The following is a 25,620-nucleotide window of genomic DNA, read 5'->3' on the forward strand; positions in this document are numbered from 1 at the left end:
TTTGCATGAGGCATGATGAGACGGGCACAAGGGTGGGTACTAGGATATCTGTGTTGATTTCTGCTCAAATTCTCTGCCGAGCTGGTCCTCCAGTTTTAATACATCATCCGTCCGTCCGTCTGTGGGGGGAGGGCAGTGTCGGGCTAGGGAGGACACTTGGGGAGGTGTTTTGGCACTATAGCCTGCTCGCTGGCCCATCATGCCTTTGCGCTGTGTATTTTTAATGCACCATACATCATTTGGGGTGCTGGTTGGCCTGGTTGGTGGTAACGGTTACGGGTTATCATTGCCCTGTGACCGACTGGCCTCACCCCCACCAGTCTCCCCTATACTCATGGATGACACACCACCACACACGATGAGTACAGGGATAATGGTTGCTAGTGGGGGACCTGGTAACCACATTAATAGGGAAAGTAGTGGGTATTCTCATTTTTCTTGGCTTGACTTCAGGGGTCTGCGGTGCTCTGCTCTGGTTTGCACCACAATTCCTGTCCCTGATGTCTGTCATCAAACTCTTTTCGGTGAGGCTGCATTTTCAATCAACGTCAGAATAATTAAAATATTTAAAAATAAGCAGAGGGAGCATTTCAAACTGATCTGTTGCACAGCAAAAGGCATACAGGCCCAACATTCTTCAAGGGCATGGAGCTGAACGGGACAGGTTAAAAAAAAAAAAAAAAAAAAAAAAAAAATCAGCACTTAAAGTTAGTTTCAAGGTGAAACCTGGTAAGAATTTCATTCATGAGCAGACCCCAAAAATTCTCAAGAACCCATGCCCGAAAAGGAAGTCTGCTATTTTGATTTGAAGCAACCTTTACTCAAGGGTCATTTTGGCAATTTCCGGGGGCCTTTGGATTTGTTTGAAAATTCAGCCCACAAAGACAGTTTGACTTGGGAACAGGAAATTTGGAAGGCACGTCCATTACAAATAGACCCACAAATCAGTCACAAGATGCCATGCTCGAAAATGCTCAGGAAGTCTGGTATTTTAGTTTGACGGGACTATTTTAATGTGATTTTCAGAGATTCTGCACATATCAAAGCCATACTGGTGTGTGGCTATAGAGTTAAAGTATCCCTGTGGAGGACAAACAGGGCCAGAGACTTCTTCTTCTTCTTCTTCTTGGACCCGTTTCTTCACTTTACCACACTCTCCATTGCTCTGTATTGTTGACTAAGTATTTGAAGTCGTCCACCCTCGCCATCTCTTCTCCGTGGAGTTTCACTCTTCCCCCTCCACGTATATTCTGTTTTACTTCGTCTTATCTTCATTCCTCTCCTTTCCAGTGCATACCTCCATATTTCTAATTGTTCCTCCGCCTGCTTCCTGCTTGCACAGCAGATCACAACGTCATCTGCGAACATCATAGTCCAAGGGCATTCCAGTCTAACCTTGTATGTCAGCCTATCCCATTACTACTGCAAATAGGAAGGGGCTCAGCGCGGATCCCTGATGCAATCCCGCCTCCACCTTAAATTCTTCGGACACACCAACAGCACACCTCACTGGTTCTGCTGCCCTCATACATGTCCTGAACTATTCTTACATATTTCCCCGCCACACCAGACTTGCACATGCAGTACCACAGTTCCTCTCTTGGTACTCTGTCATAGGCTTTCTCTAACTGCCCATGTCTCTTTTTTAATCTGACCTAGAGGTCTTGTCTGTGTGGTATACTTTTTCATCGTGTTTCTACTGTTTCAAGATGTATTTAATGTTTGTGAAGTTCAGCTCCAAAAGCTAGTTTGACCTAGGAACATGAAATTTGATCAGAATGTCTATCATGACTATACCAACAAAAAAGTCTCAAGAAGCCATGCACAAGAAGTCTGGCATTTTGGTTTGCAGTGAACATTTTACGGAAAATTCCATGGATCCTTCAAAGGCAAACTTATTAGATGGGTCGCACCCTAAGGATTTCTTATTGTTAATTCAGCCCCAAAGACAATTTGACGAGGGAGCGTGAAACCTGATGAAGGAAGTCCGTCATGAGTAGTAGAAAAAAAAGTCTCTAGAAGCCATGCCCCCAAATCAAAAGGTATTCTGCCAGTTTGGCTGGAAGAAAACAATTTAAAGATAACTTCAAGGAATTCTTCAGAGATTAATTTGACACCAGAGTAGCATCACTGGGATTTTTGGGGGGAAGAGGGGTGGGGGTGGTTCGTGTCTCCTTTCCGTTAATATTTCTGAGCTGATGAGCATACAGACTTTCACATGCAAAAAAGGAAAAATGGGCACCATCCAGTAAAGTGCACCCACAGGTTTGATACAAATTTGTGATTTATAACTCATATTTGTTTTTCTTTAACTGATAAATTGAAAGTGCCTTTGACCATGCATACACTAATATAATGGATGCTCTGCTTTCAACAACAACATCTTTTACTCAAGACGCACGTAGTGGTAGCAACGTAGTGGAAAAATCCATTTATAAAAAATAATCACTTAAACCAAACCATGAATTTGAAATGAGTTGACAAATGTCTTGAAGAACAAAGAAAAGGGCACATCCCTTTTACCATTATTGATCTTAAGTGCTTCTGCAGTGCACGCATGTATGTTGCCCGCTGCTGCTATCACTGTGCAATACGTTGTCACTCAATCACCAGGAAATGTGATGAGACTGCTCACATTTCCTACTTTTTTTCCAGGCTTCAGTATTCTTTTTAATCTCTAAAATAATCAATTATATTTTTTTCAATGATTCTGCATGTGCAAATGTGCTGTAAATTGATCAATTGTGACGTACCAATCACTATGATCAGCGTGGCTGTAATCTTTTCTGTTGCTTCCAATGCTATTTTAATGAATTTTATCAATTATAATTACCCCTTTGCGCCTGTTGTAATTATTCCTTTTAATGTAGTTGAAAAATGTACGCAGTGTTTGCTAATTCTCAGATCTTGAATTCTTCTTTGTAAATGCATGTTAGGGCGATATTCATTTACATTATAATAAATTGTGGTTTTCTGTGTTTAGCGAGACTTTTTGACAACGGGATAAAGATTAAGACAGTTGTGAAAGTTGATATAAATGTATCTTGTGTCTTTAAATCTCCGCACATTGGCTGAGATGCGACAGACGGATGTCCGTTCATAGGGGAATAGCGGTATGGGGTTTATGCAGATTGCAGCTCTTTTTTTTTTTTTTTTTTTTTTTCAAGAATGAATCCTGATTCATGAACATACACAAAAATTTGGAGGGCTCAGTACACGTGTCATGAATCTGACAGTGATTTTCCGTATTCACTAATGCTGTGTGCAGAGTAAGACAATTACTATCATTTGTGAATGAGGTCCAACATCCTTGCCGGGGTGAGGTGAAAATGTGTCCCCATTATGTACTACATGAGTTTCAGTTTGATTTGAAATATTCTGTTTGATTGCGACATTAACAGGTTTTGAGCTCTGCAGGTAGACAAGTTTATGAATAATTCATCTGACAACACACACCCAAATTGTCCAGAGAAACTAGAGAGTTGTGTAGCTTCCAGTGTTCTGCGGTTTTGGCTCACACCAAAAGAGAAGCACATTGAGTTTTTTTCCCCCTAGGAAATTATTAGAAGTGACTGTGATTTTCCAGGATATAGCCATGTTAGCTTTTTGATTCAGGAACACCCCACAGGCCCCGGTGTTTTCCACCTGTGTGCCTGAATTGAAACACCCGATGCAAGTCCTTTTATTAAATAAGCCACTGAAGCCACTAGAGATGTGGGAAACATGAACTGGAGAGGGTGGATGGTCGCCAACTTGAAATCCTCATGCTGGAAGCCCTCATTTGAAACTAATCATTGTTTGAAAACACACTGTAAGTCTATCTTGAAAAATTTATTTCCAACTACCGTAGTTTTTGGCCTACGAGCCGCGACTTTTTTCCCCACATGCTTTCAACCCTGCGGTTTATGCGGTGATGCGGCTTATTTGTGCATTTTTTTCTAATGGCCGCAAGGGGGCACTCGAGCGGAAAAGGTGAGAATGAGACCGGGGGAATATATGTGCCGAGGAAGTGACTTTTACTGGCGCTGTTAGCGCTGTGCTAGCGTGTTGCTGCTGTGGTTACTGGTGTATCTCTGTGATATTTACCGGTAAGTTTTACTTTAACCGGCCCTGTTAGCTTTAGTGCTAATGCGGTGCTAGCGTTAAACTTTTTGTGTACCGTCTTTGTAAATATCTCGTGTTTCAATGTGGGCACTTGCGGCTTGTACACAGCTGCGGCGTATGTATGTACCAAATGGTGTGACCTTTACAAATGTACTCGGTGAGGCTTGTAACCAGGTGCGCTCTGTAGGCCGGGAATTACGGTGATTGTTCAAAAGCCTAATCTTATCTCAAAACTAGGGCTGCACAATGTTATTTGCGTGTTGTCTTCATGATGTAGGTGTGTACAATAGTCACCTTTTAAACGGTACAGCGTGTTTTTGTTTGCAGAATAAGGACAAGACCTTTCTTTTAAAACTAATTTTAAAAAACACCACCTATACGACAATTTTTTCTTCATGTTTTTGATATTACAGGTTGAAAGTGTAGGGTGGACCGTATACGTGGCAACAATGGGGAAATTGTTTAGTAATTTGCCAGGTAACAGCTTATCAGCAAAATATTGCAAAAGAAAAAAAAACTATGAAGTAGTTCCTTTTTTTGACTGGTGTACTTAGTTCAAACTTTTGAATTGTGATCTGAACTAGTTAATGTTTGGAACGATGAACGGAGCTTTGAATTAGTTCATCTAATAAATGAGCATTCTCAACAGTGAACTGATTAATACAGCACGATTAGCTATACAGTCCATTTAAAGTCAATGCAAATGAGCACAAATTTGTATTGGGCGACCCAAGAGATGCACTAAACTCGAGTCGGGTGCACAAGTTTCTTAGCGGATTCGTTCCAGGTGGAACATTCCAACTTGAGCCACAAATTCATGTGCTGTTGTTTTTTTCCCCCCTCTATTAATGTTGCATTTTGGCTACTAGTACTGGATGTCGTGAGGGAAGACACGAGGGCAGTTGGGGTTAGAGAGGAAGATGCAGAAGATAGGCTAAGATGGAAAAAGATGGCACGCTGTGGCGGCCCCTAACGGGACAAGCCGAAAGGAAAAGAAGAAGAAGAAGATGCAATTAAACTGTACTAGTAAACCATTGTGCTGCACCAAAAACAGTCCTGTCTTCAAATTGTAGACACGGTAGCCTACTGCACTCTACTTGTCTGGCACCAATATTCCCACTAGTAGTTAGCCTCCTTGTTAACAAGTTGTCCTATTTGGATTTTGAAAGTAATACAATGAATTATTACTACTACTACTAGCATTCAGATGTCAACAAGTGGACTTTTGCCCAACTAGTACCGGTAGTTGTATTACTAACATACTACTATACCAAAGTTTAATTACACCGTATGAGTATATGAACCTGAAACTGGATGTATCTAGTAATAGTACACTATTTGTCCTCATTAGTAAGATCATTCAGTGCACCAGTAGAACAAGCAGATCACACTAGTACAACAAGTTGTCTTACTAGTCAATGTTTCCCACTAATAGCTTGCTTTCTACGACTGCATGACATTTCTGCACACTACTATGACAATTACGTAACTAGAGAGGCAAAACTATTGAAGGTCATTTTAGTGCTATTAGTGGAAGGCTACTAGTATGAGACAAATGCCTACTAGCTGAACTACTACAAATGCTCCGTCCTAACTAGTACAATTTGATAATATTACTAAAAGTACAAGTTGTATGCAGTTGTTAACAAGTGGATTGCTGTGGCTTACCCATAAAATGTAGTTGTCATACTAGTATGCCAAAGTTCTCCTATCAAGTGTTCACAAATGTATATAATATCCATAACTAGGAAAGGCAATAGCGATGTCAGACTAACGGAAGAGAAGCTACTAGTTAGAGGCACTCCTTCTATTAGTGCACTGAATTGTCTTACGAGTAAAGATACATCATAGTACATATATTGTAAGCTGGCTATTAAATACAGTAAATTGAACACTATTTCAAAGGCTTTCTGTTTGGCAATGATGTGATGGATTATTCATAATTTATAAACGGGCGGTGTTTCAGGAAGCTCCTGTTGACGCAAAGGGGGAACTGGCTCTGTCTTGCCACACTTTCTACACAACATAATGCATATACACACTAGATAGGTTAAGTGTTGGTTGTAACCTCATTTATGTGGTGTAAACTAATTCCATTTAACTTTATGGAGCCTTTTTTTTTCTGAATGGTTTTGTTTGTATTCACACTTCTGAGAGGACCAGTGTTTGCTCATAAATGCCTCGACCGCAAAAGAAGCACTTTGTCAACAGGGGTTCGCACATTCTGTGTGTGTGTGTGTGTGTGTGTGTGTAACATTAACAGTTACATAACATCATGGAGCGCTAGACAAGATGTTAAGCAGCAGCGGAAGAGGAAATCCAAATAACAGCTTGTTTGGCTTTAAATATCCTCGATTATTTTTAGGAAATGATCATTGCGGGCCCACAGAAACGTGGGCCACAAACACCGGAGTGGGATAAAATACCGCTGACTGTTGGCTTGGGTTTGGCCTGTCGACAAGATGTGGAAATTTCCGTCTGAGCAGATGATTGGCAAATTAGTCAAGTCAATTTGACAGCAGACTACTGTTACTCTCTGTTGATAAAGAAGTTCAAAATCTGAAGTTAAGTCAACACTCGGTGATGAATTACGTCTAACTCGTGGCGTAAAATACATAACTAATCTTTAAAAGATGAAAGACATGAATCAATTGGTTTAAAATCAGTTTTGGAGTTTCAAGTTAGGGTTTCAAACCGTGGTTGTAATTAGGGCTGGAAGTCACGTTTAGGGTTTAAATTTTTGGTTTTCTGTCTGGTTTGGGATTTTAAAATCAGAGTTTGAAAAAGTGGGTTGGGATTTCAAACCAAGTTTACAGTTTCAAACGTAGGCTAGGCTGCGATTGGCTGGCTACCAGTTCAGTGTGTACCCTGCCTCCTGCCTGTTGACAGCTGGGATAGGCTCCAGCACTCTCACAACCCTTGTGAGGATAAGCAGCAAAGAAAACGGATGGATGGATGGATGGATGTGGGTTAGGCTTTCAGATCCGTGTTTCAAGTCTGAGTCACTGTAATTTCTCGAGTATAATGCATCCTGAAGTATAATGCGCACCCCCAAAGTTGACCTAAAAAAATAAATCAGGAAAACCCTTCTCCCAATGTACAATGCGCACCACCCATTTGCTGCTACCCATATGCTCAAAATATTGGGAATTATCTGTATTTATATTTTGTTAGGTTTCTACTTCATTGTATTGTTTTTCAAAAAAAACTGGTCTGTACAACAATCATTAATAATAATCATTAGACATCGAATATTATATTGAAATGTATCTGTATACCTTTCTTTTTTACACCTTACCTGTACACAACTATACAATGTGATTTTACTTTTTATTTTTCATCCAAACCTAAATATAATGCGCTCTATCAACTTTTTGAAAATATTTTTGAAAAAATTTGCACATTATTATCGAGAAATTACGGTATGTTTTCAGGCCGGTTCACCTTGCTGGATATTTGGAAGCGTCATAACCAGTACATCCAGTATTTGGATTACTACATGATTGTTGGCAAACTATTGCGTTTAGACACTATGTTGAGTGAGTTACGTGCCATTCCCAAGTGCGTACAGTACAGTTTTTGCATCTGTGACAGTAGAAGCAATAAAAAGTAGATTTTTTTCCCTGCTGAGCACAATGCGGTCAACTCCCTGCGACACATTATCATCCAACAATCCTTAACGACAGAGGATTTAATCACAGAGAAACTTTCAAACAGCACAGCATCTGCTTCCGACAGCAAAGTGTGTCATTAAAAAAAAAATAAAAGTGTAGCAAACCCTAATTGCAGTTATGCAAATACACCGTGATGGGCTTTGCTTACCGGCTTTTTGGGTTTGCAGGATCCGCTCGTAGACCCCGTCAGAGTTCTCCAAGAGTGTCTTGCTGGTCTGGATCACCTGACAAAAGACAACGTTCAGTTTAATAATGAGCTACCATGGCTGCACTGTGGTTTTCCAGGGGCTTCCACCCATGCGAGGTCTCTGAAAAAGACAGCAGCCATTATTACAGGAAGGCCTGCGTGGGCGAGGTCGCATTCGCTAAAGCCCAAAATTAGAGGGAAAGTTGAAAGGAGAACTTTTCTATTAAAAGTCACGCGTCTGGAAGACTCAAAATATAGACGTGACTGGCTTTGAAAAGAGAAAATGTGACTCTTGCGAGGTAATTTTAGCTAGTCAAACATCAGGGTGAGTCATAGCAGAATAGTTAAGTTTAGCTGTGATGCTGATAAATGGAGAGCACAGACTGTGGGGACCTGCAGACAGTCGCTCATAAGATTGTACCCCTTCAAGTCGTTGGGAAACCGCATCCACCACATTCCACACATTGCATTTGAAGTGAATATTTACACAAAGTAAAGATAGTCTGATGTCCTAATTAGACTACAACGATATGGTCGGTTGATTGGTATCAGTCAATAATTAATCTGCTTTCATGTCATAATTTGCCAGTCATTAATCGGCTCTCCAAAAGACTTTTACTTCACGTCGCCATCTTGTTCAGTATATTTGAATCAAAATGCTGCTTCATTTTTAGCCTTGTCACGTCTTTTGAGAGAGGAGTGTAAATATCTGACAGTAAGTACATAATAATAATAATGTGGAAAAAAATAGCTGCGTGGGGCAGAGACGTGATCCCTGGCCAGTTCAGACAAATTTGATCTTTTACCATTTTACTGTCAGGCTACTGCAATCAAATCCACTATTCCAATACCGCCATATCCCGTCTTTTACGGGAAGGGGACTGTCTCAAAGTACCTGTAGAAACTTTAAACGTCTACAATGTCTTTTTTTAAGTACAAAGTGTCACTGCAGAGCTACATACAGTACCAAAGATGATGACAGCTGATGTTTAGGCTTCGTTTCCATGCATCACATTTGTATAAATAAATGACAGACGTATTCAACTGATGGCTGAAGACAACAACAAAGAACATTTTAGCGACTTCGGCTTCAAAGAACCATGTCATCAATACAAGTTATGCCCGTTAGCCCAGGAAGTCAGCTATCCTGTGCTCCACGTTGGTTAAGTGATGTTCCACATGTAGTCGAATATCTGTTCAAAACATATGTAAGGTTAATTTTCCACTACTGTCTGCACTCATTTTATTTGCAAAGTAGTGTATAGTCTGATACTTAATTGACTTCACTAGACTCCTTCATTTTTTCATTCATCCATCTTCAGCTCATCCTCACTAGGGTTGCGGGCGTGCTGGAGCCTATCCCAGCTGACATCAGGCAAGAGGCAGGGTACGCCCGGAACTGGTTGCCAGCCAATCCCAAGTTAGATAGAAAACCATTTGCACACACATTCACCTTTATGAGCATTTTAGTCTTCAATTATCCTACTATGCGTGTTTTTGGGATGTCGGAAGAAATCTGAAATCCAAAGAAAACCCACACAGGCATGAAGAAAGCATGCAAACTCCAGATAGGGAGGCCGGATTTGAAACCAGACCCCAGAATTGTGAGGCAGTTGTCTTAATCCTTTACATTTTTTTCCAATTTGTTGATCATCTGTCCATTCCTTTATTACCACAAAGTAACAAGTCTTTTGTTGAATTGATGTGAACAGACTCGGGATGAAAATGAACCAATAATTTCTCAAACATTTGCTTAAACCACAGGTTTCTATCTGATGTTATCTGATGAACAATAGTTAATACAAGTCTGATAAAGAATTTGCTTCAAAAATTAAAAATAAACATTTAAGTTTTCCGTTCAAAGTATTAATTTTGTAAGGTTGCCTGCAGTTGGGCGGCACGGTGTCACAGTTGGTAAAGCATTGGGCTCACAGTTCTGAGGACCCGGGTTCTGTGCGGAGTTTACATGTTCTCCCAGTTCCTGCGTGGGTTTTCTCCGAGCACTCTGGCTTCCTCCCACATCCCAGAAACATTAACATTAATCGGACACTCTAAATTGCCCATAGAGTGTGATTGTGAGTGCGACTGCCGTCTGTCTCCATGTGCCCTGCGATTGGCTGCCAACCAATTCAGGATGTACCTCGCTTCCTCCCTGTTGACAGCTGGGATAGGCTCTAGCACTCCTCACGACCGTTGTGAAGATAAGCGGCAAAGAAAATGGATGTATGGATGCCTGCAGTTGGTTTATGAACACAATGTAATAATATCCCGTCAAATTTACTTTGCATTGTGAAGATAAGCGGCAAAGAAAATGGATGTATGGATGCCTGCAGTTGGTTTATGAACACAATGTAATAATATCCCGTCAAATTTACTTTGCATTGCCACCAGCGAAAATTATACATGCAGATACCAACATTCATCTTAAAGCAATACCAATTTTCAAGGGTTGACAGTTAATTAAAACAAAAAAATAAGCTTGTGGTCGAATATTGTTTACTAGATTCATCCATCCATTTTCCATATCACTTATAGTCGAAGTATGTGGAGAACATGCAAACTCCACACAGGCGAGGATGGATTTGAAGCCAGATCCTCAGAACTGTGAGGCACGTACTAATCAGTCGTCCACCATGATGCCCTTTACTAGATGCACTGTTCATCTCAACATAGCTCAGTGGAGCTCTCCCCCACCCCTTTTTTAAGCGATGATTATATTTTCTAGTAGCCCAGCGAAGGCGCGACGGTGCAATGTCGGCGACACCGGAGCTGCAGTCAACGCACACTGTCATTAGCTCCCCTAGGGTGAAATCAAATGGCCATGTTATTTACTTTCAGAGTCTGCTTCAGCCTCCAATGAGACAAAGCGCTTGACTCGTTCTCAATCTGAGATGCAACTGCACACCCCATCACACGCTTTTTCTTTGGCTTTTACAAAAGAACAGTAATACAATACCATACAGTAGGGCTGCAAAACTAAAACGGATTTTAATAGTGATGACGATTTTGGCTGACACGAGTAAATGAGACTGATTGTGAGTTTTTGTGTTGAAAATGCGGACAGTCTTGCTTATGAAAAATTTTGCGTGCAGCAATCTAGTCAGCCAGCCACCAGGGGACAAAGGTATGGTTAAGGCTTCAAAGCGCTCAGTGGCCAATTTCAAAATAAAAGCTTTAAGAAGCAATGATGATTAATGTAGTAATACACTGTATGAATCTTATATTTTTCAATTGGAGAGAGGCGGAGTGTAGCGGTAAGAAACTTGTTGTACCAGCTGCCTTGACTTACACTTTTCGTCAGGCCTGACTGTGGTAAAAAAAAAAAAAAAAATTACAATAAAAATAAATGGAGAGGGAAATCACAACTGTCAAATTCTTTACAATATGTGACCATGCACAACTAACAAACCAATAAAGCAGAACAACGGAGACTTACTCGTCCTTGATATTTCACTATACTGACAACAGGGATTTTCAAATGAATGCCAAACATATATGTGCGTTCATCTGAGATGACACGCTGTGGCGACCCCGAAACGGACAAGCCGAAAGAAGCTTACTTTTTTAGTGCTTACAGCCCAATGTTATTGCGTTTTATTTGCCTCCCTTAAATTCTAATTCATAATTTCACTTTGAAATAGCATATTTATTCAGTTAACACCTGGTAAATTACATTTTCTGGGGTACGTCCAGTTTTATAATTATTATCTTTATTATTATTTATTATGGCGGCACGATGGTTCAGCTGGTAAAGCGTTGGCCTCACAGTTCTGAGGACTTGGGTTCAATCCCGGCGCTGCCTGTGGAAGTTTGCATGTTCTCTCTGTGCCTGCATGGCTTTTCTCCGGGCACTCCGGTTTCCTCCCATATCCCAAAAACATGCAACATTAATTGGACATTCTAAATTGCCCAAGGTGTGATTGTGAGTGCGGCTGTTTGTCACTATGTGCCCTGCGATTGGCTGGTGACCAGTTCAGGGTGTACCCTGCCTCCTGCCCGATGGGAGGTGGGATAGGCTCCAGCACTCCCCGCGACCCTCGCAAGGATAAGTGGCAAAGAAAATCAATGGATGGATTATTCATTACCCATTATTTATTCTGGTTTTGTTTATTACAGTTTATCACAGTTTCACAATGTAGTAACACCATATAACTTATTGCACAAACGCTCTGGTATAATTTTCAACACACAATCCATTATATGTACAGTATTATATGTACAGTATATGTGAGTTCCAGACTCATTTGCACCCAAGTTTGCACTTTTTGTTCTCATGAAAGTTTCTTTTGATAAGACACACGGGGCAGCCCTGGATTCTCCTATCGCCAATTAAGAACCACAAACATTGGTCCCCCGCGGGTGGCTCAAAAACAGCCCAGTGTTGCTAATGATCTCCACTTTATTTATAGTGCTCCTGTTTTTTTTTTTTATTAGGTTGGTAGCACCTATTAGGGCCTCTGCTTTCAATTGGATTGATTCTGCTCCTCTAACACCAGCCACCCCCCTCCCCTAAATTCAATTGTCCTCTTTCCATCACAAACAATTACCTCCACAAGGGTCACCTTTACAAGCACAAGCGCATATTACATAATCGTGTACCTCCGTGACAAATAAAACGTTAAACAGCCATGGCGTGCTCACGTTGCGCATTTGATTAGCTGCTAAATTATTCAAAGCGGCAATGACTGACTACAACATCCGCTTGTCTAATGTGCCAGGAGGGTCTGGAAGGGAATCAGTCATGCGTGCGTAAATAAATAAATAAATAAATAAAGGGAAGACGGGGATGCCTGGTGTGTTGCGTAATGCCACGGAATTGATTTTATTACTTAACGCTAGCTGGGGCGCTATTACCTCCCCGAGGCCGCTGTCCCCATTAAGAGCGGCAAAGTCGAGGTATCGATCGAAACTGAGAAGATGCTGATTATTTTTCCATGGTGCTAGACGGCTACACGGGCGGGATATTTACAAACACATGCATCTAAGTGCATCCATCCGTGCAGTTTCTACAGCACTTTTACTCATTCAGGTCATGGATGAGCTGGAGTCTTTCCTGGCTAACTTTTGGCGAGAGAGGCGGGCTAGACCCAAGCCAGTTCACCACTCTCCATTTAATCACAGAGCACAGAAAGACAAACAAAAATTCACATTAACACCCATGGACCATTTTGAGTTTTCAATGAAGCTAATGTGCATGTTTTCAGGATTTGGGATGAAACCTGAGTGTCACACAAAACACTTTTGCATGCTCTATGATTGACTGGTGACCAGTTTGGGGGAGTATGTTGGGAGACTGGCTCCAGCTCACCCACAAGCCTAAAAAGAGTAGGCCACATAGATAATAGATTAAACCTATTGGTAGTCTGCCATTTTTGTTTTAAAGGCTCCTATTTTTATTACGTTTTCTGTTCTTCAGTTCAATGTCGGATGATTTTTTTTCCTTCTAAGTGTAAGTACTAATAAATCATGCTATAGTGACACTATCGGTAAATCAATAAACCCCGAGTGAAATTCTGCACTGCTTTAGTGATGTATAACCATCTAAGACCTCACAATAAATTTAATACCTCATAAAATTCAGCTGAGCACCTTTTAACGGTCTTAAATCTTTTACAATATTAAAAATCTTTTTACCTTTAAAGGAGTTAAAAACCTCAGACACACCGATGGAGTCCCCACTCAAAGTACTTATTGTCAGTACACTGCTTAAAGGTCTAGTGTCATCCCTATAAACATTCTAAAATAGATATTGAAATGAAAAACACAGATTATTCACTCCAATGTCTACACGAAAAAATAAATATGAGTGGAGAGCGCGTCATCCATGCGCAAAGTTGCGGAAGTCTCATTTGACATCCAAGTGGTCACCATATTGGCTGAATCTAGTGTCTGTGACGTCACCCCGGATGTTCGCCATTGAAAAAACACTGTGGCCCCTTACTGTAGGACACGCCCCTTCAGACACGGAAACTCTTTTCGAAGAAGACAACATCACACAACCGAGAGAAGTTATCGGGGCAATATTACCCTATTGTTTCGAGCCATATTTAGATGACATGCGATCACGGCCAAACCACCTCCCTGGCCTATCCAACCTAACGCCCACTTCTGCGGTGGACACGAGCCAACAAGGCGACGAGCCACCCCGGCCGACAAGTCCCGAGGCAGGCTCGGCTTTGTCGAGAAGCCCAAGCCTTAGGTAGCGATTCACAAGGCCTCCGGAGGCCGTCCTTCAGTGGCTGCTGCACGGAAGCCTTCCGATGCACACATTGACACATTTAGCACCCCTGACATATGGATTACCCACCCCCACCCCCCAACTATTGCTTTTTTTAGTAGCTGTATCCACACCGACCTGTCATTTGGAACCCACGAAGCTCTTGTCTATTGCAACAGTGCGATCCATCTTTCACAACGAACCGTGTCTCTTGCAAACTTATGAAGGGTAAATCCATCCTCCCAAGTGTTCGAGCAATGTCCAGCAATTCGACGAGCCGACATTTTGGCTAACACAAAGGAACAACGAGCTACCTTCCCGGAGGTAAAATTAAAAGAAACAAACGAGTCCACTTGAGGGCGGCCCTGCCATGTACGTCACTTCCTGCTTCTTCTCAAAAACAAATTCCTCGAGAGGATTTTCATGGCAGTAGTTACAAAAAGCCATTTCCATCCAAATCATGTTTTGTGGTGGGAAAAAAAACAGATGGGTCCATACTGGCTGCCGTTTTTTCATGAATAACATACTAAAAATCGTGCATTTCATGACAGTGGCACTTTAAGAAACTTAATTTTTCTTGTCACTCACCAAGTCATAGGTGGTGACCACTTTTTTGAGGACCTCAGGAAGCAAACCTTGGGGCTCCATGATGGGATAGTGGTCAGCAAGGTTGAAGAGCAGGAGTGGGCCGCTGTCCGGTGCAGTAAGTCGAGGGGAGAGGGCCAGGATACACTGCTTGAGGTTGGCCACAGCCGAAAGGCCACACAGCTCTTTGAAGGAGACGATGGCATTCTGCAAAGTGGAACGAAACATTAGGAAATGACTACTTCGGTGTCATGGCCAACAGACATTCTAGAAGAAGTTGCAATTTGGTTTGCACCTATGACCTTCTGCAATTGTAAACCACTGAACCACAACAGACTTTTGGTGGCAATAATGTACTATGGAAATTGGTACACAGCCAATATAGGAAGTACATCTGGTTCAGTGATCCTTAAAAATCCTTTTGATTGTCCAGCTTTTGGCTCTGCTTCTCTAAGTAGAAGCTGCTCACAGAGTTACAATGGAGTCAGTCTGGCCCAGTCACCATGGTAACGAAAGCTTGGTTAATGAGTATGCTCTTACAGCATTTGATTAGAGCATGTCTCATACAATTTCTCAAGACATCTCGGAAGTGTTTTAAATTTAAATTGGATGACTGGATCTCGGGACTGTTTTATATTATGGAAAGATGGATTATGTTTCCTTTAATTTTTGATTCTTGGCCCATGTGCAAGGACCCTTAGGAACAAAACTGAACAATTAGTGATCAAAACAATTTACCGGCCTGATTTTCAAAAGTGAAATGACAAATTGGTTTATAAAATTTCTGACCTGCATGTTTTCTCTGAGGTCCGTGGCCTCCCTCAGTGGCAGCATGGCTGTCTTGAAGACGTCGTCCAGGGCCTTGATGAGCAGCACCCTCATGCTGGCATACTCCCTGCTCCTTTTGCCCTTGCGCACCGACAGGCCCCTCTTGTGGGGCTTGCCGCCGCCCCTCCGGTTAGTGATGGCCACATGGACGAAGAGCAGGGTGTGCGGCAGGACCTCGCCAGTGAGTGACTGCAGCGAGATGTGGCGGAAGCCTGGCTGCAGGCACTCAAAGGGGATGGTGTACTGGCCGATGAACTCGTCCCCGATGTAGTCGTCATCCAGCACCACAAAGCGAACTATGGTGAGCTCGGGCAGGTTAATTTGGAACTCAAAGCTCTCGTCAAACAGCGGATTGTCCCCGTTCTGATTGACAGTCTTAGTCCTTTGCTCGGCACAGTCAGCAGGAATGCCGTGAATTTCCACGTACACGTAAGGATCGACCACGTCCCCTTTGGCACCTGAGCCTTTGGGCTTGGGGAAGTTCTGTCCACTGATGATCTTAATGTGCAACAGTTGTGGAGACACACCAGGCACTGAATCTTTTGTGTTGGCACTGAAATACGACACCTGCTCGCGCATAATTGCTGGCCGCAGAACGTATCCACAGTTCCCATTCTGCCGGAACCAGCCAATGTTCAAATCCATCATAAGACCGGGAGTTTGGTAATTCATCGCCACAATCTGACAACCGCACTTCCAGAAGTCCTGCGGGTTCATATTGCTGGAGTCGATGCGCATGGGACTGGGGTAAACCCGTGCCAGGAACTTCTTGTTGTAGTTCACAAATTCTCCAGGAAAGTCACTTGCACAACGGCCGGCAAACACCTCGTTGAACGAGCAGAGTTCCCAATGCTTTTGGCCCTGGAACGATGTTGGGAAGTCCTTAAACTCCACGGACTTGCACAATGTGATCAGATCAGAAAGGTCCTTTGACAGCTGGAACTTCTTGGGTGCAACCGTCTGTTGTTCAGGCGAGTCGACGCTCATTCTCTGTGACATCTCCGCCCCCTCATCCTCATCTGTCACCTCCCCTTCAGAGGCAGTGCAGTTGGTGCCAAGTTTCTTACCCTTCAGCAGAATCTTTCCCTTCAGATCTGAGGGGGAAGGGAGGTAGCAGGCATCAGGTTCAGGGGGATCAAGGCAGAGTTTATCTCCCAGGATCTTCTTGAGGTGCTGAAACATGACTGTCTGCTGCTTTAACGAGCAGTGGTTCTCCAAACACAAGATGAGTGGGAACTCGGACGCGACAAAGGCATACTTGTTGACCACGTCAATGACGCTGCGGAAGACAATTTGCGAGGTCATGGTGTGACCCGTGTAAATCACAGGTTCATTATCAGGTCCGTCCCAAACATCCAATTCAACACTGCGACAGCCCATCTTAAGGGCACGGATGTACCCAGTGACGTCAGAAGGACCCCTGAATTGATCCTCTATAAGGTACGTGTTGTGAGACGCATTGATGTAATAGTGTGACAACGGCTGGTTCATGTCTTGGCACACGGTTTTGTGCTCCGGGTCAAATATGTGGCACTCTGGAGACAGAAGATAGTTGGTGAACCCATCCAGAGAGAGCCAGCCTCTGAGCCGACCCTCCTTGGACGGTTCGTATTTCTGGATGACCTCGACACTGGTGTTCTCACTGAGTTGTGCCATTCCCTGCTCGGCCTCCAGGAATATCATTAAGTCCTTTGTATCCAGAAACTCCTTGTTGCTGGAGAACTGTACGAAGAGAAAATAAATTTCCGGCCTTGTGCAGAGGTCATGAAAGACCTCGATGAACTCATCTCTCGTTACCTGAGAGCCGACCTTGTCTTTTACTTTGTGAAGCTCCTTGAACTTTAGCTCGATTTTCACATTTTTAAGTCCCGGATTCAACTTTTTGACCAGCTGCACAGCAGCACATATTGCGATCTGTTGACTGTTGTTACCGTCCACTTCACTAAAAAGTTCACCGAGCCAAGAAGATCGCATGTTATTTTGAGTGCTCTCTATCATGTTCAGCGTATGTTTCCCGTAGGATATCAGGTACCTTAGGCCCGTAATCCAGGTGTTGGCTACATCTGCAGTGTTGGCCACCAAGTCCAAGGACTCATAGTTGTCCCCAAAGATGATGGAGAATGCACAGTCCTCTGAGATCTGATCATAGGTTCCGTTGGTTCTAAAAGTATCCGTATTCTTCCCCGTGCGAACTTCCTTGATAGACTTGACGTCGATCTTGGCCTTGTCAGACTCCTTCTTGGAAGGCTCCCACCGCAGGGACTGCATATCAGCATCCAACAGGAAATAACGATGGTAGATCCGTGAGTTGGAACGCACCTTTTTCAACTCTGAGCCGTCCACCATGGCGGTGATGCAGTCACTGGCGCTGCTCATCTTCTTCTCGGTGGGCATGCTACTGAATGACACAGTCTTCTTCCTCTCCTTACGTTGTCTTGAGGAATCCTGTGAATTTAAAAAAAATGTGTATTTAGAGGCGATCGATTGACTGAAAATGAACATTTGAACAATGTTTCTCAGCAACTTATTATGAATTTTGATTTGTGGGGGGCAGTTACTGCGTATATAAGATGGACTGTGATGTCTCAAACCTATTTATAGAGAAACAACCTCCATGACTAGTTTCTTACATAACTTCGACTTGGCACATAGGCTGGCCGAAGATAGAGAGCCACTCAAGGTTCAACCGGACAAGGCTGTGAAAAACACTCTAATGTCAAAGACACAAGGTTAGAAGAGCTGGACTGAATTTTGTTGGATGCACAGATTACTTTCTATGTGGCAAATACTTGACTGCTTTCTGAAGTTGCCACTGCAGTGTGGTCTGAGGTAGCTGTTTTTCTCATCAATGTGTAACATTTATGCACAAATACATAGATCTGCTACACAGCGTAATCTGGTGGCTTGGTGATAAAGAACTTCCTCAACTAAGGAAAATATTAAATGCTGTCTCTGGAGGTCCAGTACACACTTTGTAGTTCACAATCACTTTTTGTAAATTGGGAGCTTGCCCCATTAACTCCGCCCGGAGTCATTGTGGTAATGGACTCTGCACTTGCGCTGGGTTAGCAAAATATGGTGTAGGGTGAGGCTGGGTTCGCTTAAGAGACGATACCGCCCACTCAATACTGGCTAATTTAGAGATAGTGTGCTACAATTCAATATCCTTGGTGTATTTTGACAAAAGCAGGCAGACATGATTGTGATTATGTCACATAGGAACTGTTCCATACTGTGAAAAAGAGAAACGATTCTCCTTTAGGGCATGAAATCACATCCAAAACTGCCAGCAGCCTAGTCATCTCCCGAACTGTGAACATATTTTACACATCTGACGTTAGCGGCGGACTACCAGTACCTGTCACTGTACATTAGTGAGAAGTTCCTTTCAGGAGAGAAGAGTTACCCACACGAATCAACTCACATCCTCCAGGCAGCGTTGACATTTTCAGTGAACCCAGTTCCTTTTACCTTCCTTTTTTTCCTTATTTCCCCCTCGTCGCCAAAGCAGCAGGTTTAGCACAAGGTCAAATGTATATACCCATTGCGAATTTTGGGGAATTCTTGGAAAGCCAAATTGCTCCTCATCATGTGAGGAACTCATGATAGTTATTAAAATAAAGGGAATAAATTAACAAATATATAAATAAGTAAATTTGGCATTTCAAGACATGACATGCAGCAGCCAGGAAAATACTCTTTCTGCTCATTTTCATTTAGGTGTTCCATGAAAAGGATCAAAATCTCTGTGGTTTAATAGTGTACAGTCAAACTCGGGATTCTTTGATATTGTTTTGTTATAACATTTTATCATCACTTACAACAACTAAAATAAACTTTTTCCCGTTATGGACAGAAACCTCAGGTTTAGGGAAGCCATTTCTTTTTAAATTGCAATAAAATGCACTAGGAATAGGGAATTTTGTCTTATACCATATTTTTAAAAACAATAGTCATATTGCTTATTAGTACATCAAAAAATGTTCACGTCAATAGCTGTTTAATCATCGAAAACATTTTTACATTGGTGTTTATTGATCCATTTACTTTTAAAAAAAAAAAGACATGACAAACATGACACTCAATATAAAAAGATGGTTCGCAAAATTTGGGATTGACATTCTTGACGTATCAAACGATTAAGAAACAGTAAATGTTCAAATATTGTCATGTTTTCCAAAGAACGTCAAAATTTGTCTTTTAGGAATATTTTTTTAAAGACTTTAAGCATCTGAGAACTGGGTTTCCCAAAAACTCCATAAATCCATCTAGATAAATATCTGTACATTGTCATCTGACACAAACAGGTAAATTTACCGCGAACGTCAAATAAGTCATATTCCACGTGTTGAATGTATGAATTCAATAGTTAAATGCATGACCGCAAATCATCCTTGTGAGCAGGGGAAAGAATGCGAGCGTGTTAATGCGGAGTCAAAACAGCGGCGCGCTAATGGTTTGTGTCAACTTCCTGTAGATTAACCTCCACTTCCTTAGGTCAGATTTTTTTTTCTCTGTCCCGTCTGACTGATCTACTCCATCCGAGGCATCGTCCCCTTTAAATTTCTAATGCAAATTGTTTTTCTATGGCCGGGGGCCATTTGAGCAATCCAGGAAACGAGAGCGGGTAAGGCGAGGAACGCTTGTGTAACTGAGTTAACACTCCAGCTGATGCAAGAATAAGCAATGTGCACACACACAGTCACACGCATCAGCAACGGTTGATAGAACATCTTCAACATGCCAGCAGTTGCAGCACCTGGCATACGCCCAAAGACACTAAGTGACAACGAGACCCTCTCTCAAGAGTTGGAGGGTTGGAAATAAATGAAAAAAAAAAAAAAAAAAAACACAACTTGTTGTGCTGAATAAACAAAACACCTTGGTCTTCTCGGAGTCAGGACGTGATGGTCACATGAGATGAGACAAGCGCCAGCTGTGTGGCTGGCTTATGAATGCTCAATGTGGACGTTTATCAACGACGTCAGTGAGAGACCCCATTCTTGAATGGAAAAGGTGTGTGTGTGTGGGGGGGGGGGGGGACAACTGATTTCTATCCCTTGATCGACACAGGGGTATATTAAAAGAACTATTAAAGTTCCTCTAAAGTGAAAATAAATGTCTCCCAAACAGAATTTACGTTGATCTGATAGGTTTGATCACTGTCAGACGATAATTAGCATGTTATGCTGATCGGCTTTGATGTCATAATTCGCCGATCCGAAGAACAGTTAGTTTCTTTTTACCCTTGTGGCATATTTTGACGTGGTACTGTTAATAGCTTGTAAAAAATGTAAAAAAAAAAAAAAAAAAAAAAGTCGAAGGTGTGGGCCAGATCCCAGATCAGGCAAAGACAAATTTGCTCTTTCACAAGTGTGCATCGTCAGACTACAGCCATAAAATCATTCTGACAGCATCACATCACGTTTTTTACAATCACTGAGCTTATTTTGCCAAGTCAAACCTGACTGTATACGCTCGTTACCATGACAACAACAATCGCTTACATCATGTCCATTATCAGAATAACCTGGAGAAAAAAATGCGTTGATAATCAGTGTTTGGGAGATGGCTTTCATTCTAGGATTGGTTGAGGTACCTTCACATAGTAAGTAAGTTTCTCTCGGCTTGTCCTGTTAGGGGTCGCCACAGTGTGCCATCTCAGATGAACGCTCATATTTGTTTGGCAGTTTTTACGCCGGATGCCCTTCCTGACACAACCCCTATTGGGGAGTAGAGGCCCCAGTGAGATACCAACTCACGACCCCTGGTTTACCAAACCGATGCTGTAACCAATGAGCTGTGAGGCCTGGTTGAGGAGCCTTCACATACTTTTAATAAGATACAACTTGCAAAAAAATTGGCAAATATATCCAGTATAATGAGACAAAAATAGTGAAAAATCATGTTCTCTCGGCTCTAAAAATGGTGCCCATGTCCTGCCTAACGATCAATCAAGTACCACTACAATTAGTAGCAATGTTACAAGATTTCCCCAAAAATGACAGTCTGACTATGGTTGGAATGGCCACTTAACCTGAGAACAGCGCACCAAGAATTTAGAAAATTGGATGGTGGGTTCCAGAGAAATCACTTTTTTTTCCTGTTCAGAAAAACAGCATTAAATGGGAGTGTTTTCTGTGACATAATCTACAGAGAATTTTTAAAGAAAAATAAAAAGTAATCATTAAAAAAAATAATAGTAATAATAAAAGTGTACATTTTTAACAGCATAATCTTTTTGTTTCCCTACAACTTAGGGAAGCCACTCTGATTGGGGAAAATTTCAGTTAAAAAAAAAAAAAAAAAAAAAATCCCACCAATGAGTTCATCCATTCATCCATCAATTTTCTTTGCAGCATATCCTCACAATGATTGCAGAGAGTGCCAGAGCCTATCCCACCTATTCACAGGCAGGAGGCGGGGTACATCCTGAACTGGTTGCCAGCCAGTCGCAGGCCACATGGAGGGATTGAACCCGAGACCCCAGAATTGTGAGGCCAACGCTTTGCCAGCTGATCCACCGTGCCACCCCAATGAGCTCATATGGATTAAAACTCCGAGTCTCCAGGTCAACACGTCAGAATTACCATGATGTTTCAAATAGCATCACATGCCTTAAACACTTGATTAAATTGTGCAAATAGTTCATTATTCATTGAAAAAGCAGTATGGGATGTACAACAATAGATTTTATTTGTGAAGGACGATTTTAGAGGTCTTTGAAGTACTCATTCCAAATCTTTAGAACATTTTGTTGCCACTTGTCACATTGCTACAAGTACTACAACCTGGAAAAAAACGGATGCTACTTTCCCTACTTCCCATTTCTCTTGCTTACAGATAGCTAACTACATGTTTGAGACGGCAAAATACAGCCACTCAAAGCCGGTCACTGGGTCCTTGATCGGCTTTTCCAAAGTGTGACAACGAGGCGCTCTAAAGCCGCCAAGCCACCGTAAAGCCTGTCAACGCGTTGGTTGTCACTTGAGACTCCCCACTGAACTGATTGAATTTCTGAACATACCCGAAATACCCAATCATACATGTTATTCATTGTATGAAGTGATTATAGATGAAAGCAGAAGTCTGGCGTCTAACTGTTGCATTCACAGCATGCATGATGTCACTCCCATTCACCACAGCAAAGTTCAGAGTAAACAAGTTACTGTAGCGTTTGTTGTGGAATAACACATCCAGAAAAAATATCTCCAGTCTCCATTGTCACCACACCACTCCTCATCTCAAGCACCTCCACTCCACTTTGCCCACAGTACTCGCCCACCTCCCTCTTCCATTTGCACAATTGTAGGCAGTCTACCAGCTGCGACCTTTTCGCGGCTGTAGCCAGAGTGCTGCCTATCGCGGCGCACAAACAACAATCGGTGACAGAGAAACAGCGCAGATATTCCCATCACCAGAAACAGCGCTGCTGTAAACCTGCTGCCTAGAGGACGCAACAGTCAAGCACCGACAGACGTTCTCCTTCAACGAATGTCTCGCTGCTACTGAAAACAGTCCATCATGGGTCCACACAAGGGACTTCGAATGACACCAAGTGAGAAAAATGTGAAAAAAAAATACAACTGAGATCTTGAAGACAGATGCCTACTTCACATTAATTCACTTGTCACTTTATTTAACAGATTGAACAGATTCTGTTTACTGAAATCCATAATTGCACTTCAGCTTTTGTGAGTAGGAATGAAAAATTCTATCGTAGCGGTTGCCGTGAACAAACACCTGCTAATTTGCAAGTGTTAAATACTGGCAGCCAGATGGACCAGTTCTATGTTTTCACGCTGCAAGGCAGTAAACACGCCATCGGGCCGGCAAACACTACGTTTTTTGCTGAAGTGGTTTCGAGTAAAAGTGCAGTTCAGAAGCCACACCCTTGTTCTTGTCGCAGAATTGATACTACAGAACGTGGTTTGCATTTTGCTCACCACATCCTCCGTCGTTACTTCGCGGGAGTGAAATGAATGTTTAACTTTAACCCTCAAGCCTTTTTCAATTTCACGTTAGTCACAATTTTAAGATGGGTCGTGCTTTTTTTTTTTTTTTTAATACATATATATATTTTTTTATAACACCTCTCCCACAGTTCTGAGGTTAGGAGTTTGAATCTGGGCTGCCAGCCACCCAGATGCGGTTTATTTACGCCCCGGCCAGTATGTTCCAACAGAAAAACAGCAACTGATACGCCACATCTAATACACAAGATTTTTTTTTTATTGAATGGAAAAAAAACATGCCATGACTTTCAAGGAAGAAGAGAACAGCTACATGAAGAGGAAATAAGTGAGAATAAGGTTTATAATTTATAATGTGTATAACACAAGTAACAACAAATTGTAATTGTTTAATGTTTTGTATTATTAAGGTGGGGGGAGGGGGGATCCCACCCAACATGGCCGTGTGTGAAAAGTGATTGCCCTCCAACTGTGCCGCCTTGTATGATTCAATAATGTACATAAGGAATTCAAAAACATGTTTTCATGTGTTTCAACTGGGTCAATGTGGCCACAATACAGCAAAAAATAGAATTTGGTGTAGACGGGATATGTTTGATATACCGAAAGAGCTGAAGTTGCAAAAAAACAGATAAAAATCCCCACACTTGGGAAGTTTCATTACATTTGAAAATTGACTTTAAAAAACTGAGAAAAAGAGAGCGAGGTGGACACAAGTGGCCGACATAAAGCCCACAAGGTGAAAGCATGTGTCCATGTATTGTTTTAATTAAGCAATAATTACATATAATAATAATTAATAATTAAGCAATGTTACTTTTAATTAGCCGGAGGCTAAATTGTCTTCACAATTCCCGAGTAAACAATAAACGACGAGGGCAAGTTAGGTCAGACTGGTTTGCTGCAGTGTAAAGGAAAACAAGAAGCATGTTTGTCCTGCAGTGTTTAGTTTGGTGCAGATGATTGCAATTACCAATTACCACTTTCCTAAAAAGTAAAGATTTAAGCTTACATTTCTGTTATGACAGCTGGATTTTGGTTTTCACTGAGAAATGGTTGATCGTAAACTTCTGTCCGGTATTTGGTATTACAAAGGGAGGCAAGTAGACTTCAGACAATTGAGAGGATTCAGGAGCAACGAGCAATTGGCAATATTTCTGCTTGATAGCTAAGTTTATCACCTCCGTTCCTCTATCAATCCATCCTTTTCCAACCACTTAACCGAGGTCGGGTCACTTGACAGTAGCTTTAGCAGGAACGGTCAGACTTTCCTCTCCCGAGCCATTTCATCCAGCTCTTCCATTCCCAGACCAGAGGAAACACATTTCAGGCACTTGTATCCGGGATCATGTTCTTTCGGTCACGACCCCTAGCTCTTGAGACTAGGAACATAGATCGACCCGTAAATTGAGACTTTCACCTTTCGTCTTAGCTCCTCTACCAAGACGGACCAATACAAAGTCCTCATCACTGCAGACCCTGCACCTATTTGTCTGTGGATCTGTCGTGGGGGTTCCTCCCAATCATACCCTTTCAAGTCTCAGTGTCATTGCCCTGCTAGAGAGGTGACGGTCCATGTCCCTAGAGCCAACTTCTGTAGCCGGGGATCAGATCTCCAAGGTCCCTGCCTTTGGCCACCCCCCAGCTCGCACTGCACATGACCCCTGTTGCCCCTCCCACAGGTGGTGAGCCCATGGGAAAGATGACACATGTCGCCTTTTCGGGCAGTGGCCGACAACCAACACTATTTATCACCAAAAGAACAGCACAGCTACAGGGGAAGCACGGTGGTGGCAGCATCATTAACCCAAAAACTTTTTATATCCACAGTATCTTTCACCTGACCAGGTGAAACTCTTAAAATCATTGAAAAAAATTAAAAATTATGAATTTTTTTAAAGATTACTTTAAAACATAATAAACAGCTGTTTTGAAATCAGCCGGAGTGGCCATAGTGGATCGTCTCTCTTGAAATATACCAAACCACAATACAATTGAAGTATTTACTATTGGATTGATATAACACAACAGCTCGAGTCAATCTTTAGGGCG

At 42.1% G+C, this 25,620-nt stretch overlaps 1 protein-coding gene across 1 annotated transcript in view; it reads right to left on the reverse strand.

Moving 5' to 3' along the window:
• The window catches only part of LOC133500985 (inactive phospholipase C-like protein 2), a 39,784-nt gene that overhangs the window by 8,856 nt on the left and 5,308 nt on the right, over nucleotides 1–25,620 (reverse strand). Inside the window, exons 2-4 of the mRNA XM_061820312.1 lie at nucleotides 15,557–18,040; nucleotides 14,771–14,974; nucleotides 7,927–8,002 (exon numbers count right to left, since the gene is read on the reverse strand). Coding sequence (XP_061676296.1) covers nucleotides 7,927–8,002; nucleotides 14,771–14,974; nucleotides 15,557–18,040 — 2,764 coding nt within the window. The remainder of the gene's footprint in view (nucleotides 1–7,926; nucleotides 8,003–14,770; nucleotides 14,975–15,556; nucleotides 18,041–25,620) is intronic.

The sequence above is a fragment of the Syngnathoides biaculeatus genome, chromosome 5 (assembly GCF_019802595.1).
Source record: "Syngnathoides biaculeatus isolate LvHL_M chromosome 5, ASM1980259v1, whole genome shotgun sequence".
NCBI lineage: Eukaryota > Metazoa > Chordata > Actinopteri > Syngnathiformes > Syngnathidae > Syngnathoides > Syngnathoides biaculeatus.